Source organism: Pteropus vampyrus, unplaced genomic scaffold (genome assembly GCF_000151845.1).
Source record: "Pteropus vampyrus isolate Shadow unplaced genomic scaffold, Pvam_2.0 Scaffold766, whole genome shotgun sequence".
NCBI classification, from domain to species: Eukaryota; Metazoa; Chordata; class Mammalia; order Chiroptera; family Pteropodidae; genus Pteropus; species Pteropus vampyrus.
In genome coordinates, this window is record NW_011889547.1 from 76,539 (window position 1) to 78,315 (window position 1,777).

General features: G+C 63.6%; 1 protein-coding gene across 1 annotated transcript in view; it reads left to right on the forward strand.

Moving 5' to 3' along the window:
* LOC105309538 (proprotein convertase subtilisin/kexin type 6-like) overlaps positions 1 to 1,777 on the forward strand; it is a gene marked incomplete at its 5' end in the record, with an annotated part of 84,636 nt that overhangs the window by 69,631 nt on the left and 13,228 nt on the right. Inside the window, one exon of the mRNA XM_023526258.1 lies at positions 1,684 to 1,771. Coding sequence (XP_023382026.1) covers positions 1,684 to 1,771 — 88 coding nt within the window. The remainder of the gene's footprint in view (positions 1 to 1,683; positions 1,772 to 1,777) is intronic.

Consider the following 1,777-nt stretch of genomic DNA (forward strand, 5'->3'; position numbering starts at 1 on the left):
GTGCATGTCGCCGGGCATCGCAGTGAAGAGTCGGTCCCCTCTCCCCGGGCTGGGGTCCCCTCTCCTGGTAGAACTGTCCCTGCCCTCTGCTTCCTGTGTACTCCGTGCTTCTGAGAAAGGGCGTGCGTGAGAGAGAGAGAGAGAGAGAGAGAGAGAGAGAGAGAGAAGCCTTCAGGCCAGTTCATTAATAGCGGGTCACACACAAACTGGCCAGAAGGGTTCAAAGTGACGCTGAGCGGGCCTCCGCAGCCCAGGAGTCACCGTCCATCACTGAAGATGGCCACAGCAGTGGCTTGAGCCAGCCACTCAGGCTCAGTCTGACTTCACATGTCCCGCAGTTTCTCCTCCAGGAAAGGCCGCGCTCGGGGCTCTTGGCCGCTGGATGTGTGTGCGGGGCGGGCTCGGGGGGCGGGCAGGGGAGCCGGCTCTGGCTCCGGCTCAAGGACTTGGTCAAGGACTTGGGCGGAGCTGGGTGGGAGGCCCTCCCAGGAGGAGCCGTGGGGGCGAGAAGTGGACGGAGGGTTCGCAGTCTGTAAATGAGGAGCTTCCTGGCCAGAAGGGACAGTGGGTCTTGGTGGCGCACTTGACTACACCCCCGAGAGGTGGATGCCGCTTTCCTCGCCCTGCGGATGGGGAGCAGAGCTCAGAGGGTCGCAGGCCCACACCTAGCGAGGACACAGGTGGGCCTCGAGCTCGGAGCGGCAAAGCAGGTGTCGCCCCTCTGCCACTTCCAGGAAGGTGAGCGGACAGGCAGGGGCCCAGGACCCCATGCTGTGTGTGCCCGGCTCAGCTTCCCCCGGGGAGAGGCGGAACAGATGGTTTGGGTTCAACAGACGGAGAATAGTTCTCACACACGGTGGAAGCGGCCACCGTGTGACGCTGGCGCTTTTGCACGGACCACGAGCTGGGAAATCCCAAAAGACAAAGCCACGAGTAACTAGACTCTTTAGAGAGGAAGCACATTATCACTCAAGATGCATTTCAAGCTTTGCGACATCTGCCCCGAGCGACCAGCCAGACCTGCTCTCAGGGCGGAGGTTCCCCCACCCCACCCCGCTCCCCAAGCAAGAAGCAGCCACCCTCACTGAGCACCCGTGACGTGTGTGTAATGCCACCCTCAGGAAGTGGCACGGGGGTAGCCAGCCGCCCTGAGCGTCCAGGACGCAGGCGAGGCGGTGTCGAGGAGTCACTGGAGACGGTGGCCTCGACAGTGACGTGTGCGGCTGCCGGTGGGAGCTGCGAGCCCCAGAACCACCCCCCCTCCCCGGGAGGTAGGGTGAGCGTCACAGACTCACGTCTCGGTGTAGGTGACCGCCACGCTTTCAGTAAAGGCCCCCGTGAGGGCGCCGGGGTCGGAGGTCGACCCTGTCCCCTTTGTAAGGGCCCCCCATCTCCCTGGCGTCTGTCGGCCGGGAGCTGGCTTCGGTCCCTCTGGGCGTGAGCAGAACCCCAGCAGCTCTCCGGACGGGGGCCGCCGAGGTTGCTTGAGGGGAGAGACCCGTCATCTGACACCGGGCCTGCGGGCCCCAGGTGGCCTGTGGCTGGTTCGTTCCTACGTCATCCGTTCTGGAGACCGACGCCTGGGCACGTGCAGCCCCAGCCGTCCCGCTCGGAGACGCCAGAGCCTCGTTTGCCCAGATTGGGTTCTTGTTCATTCTTCCTTTCTCCTCATCTCTTCTCCAGGCCAGAGGAATTGCCTTAAATGCCACCCGAGCTGTAAGAAGTGCGTCGGGGAGCCGGAGAAATGCACGGTCTGCGAGGAGGGATTCAGGTACCG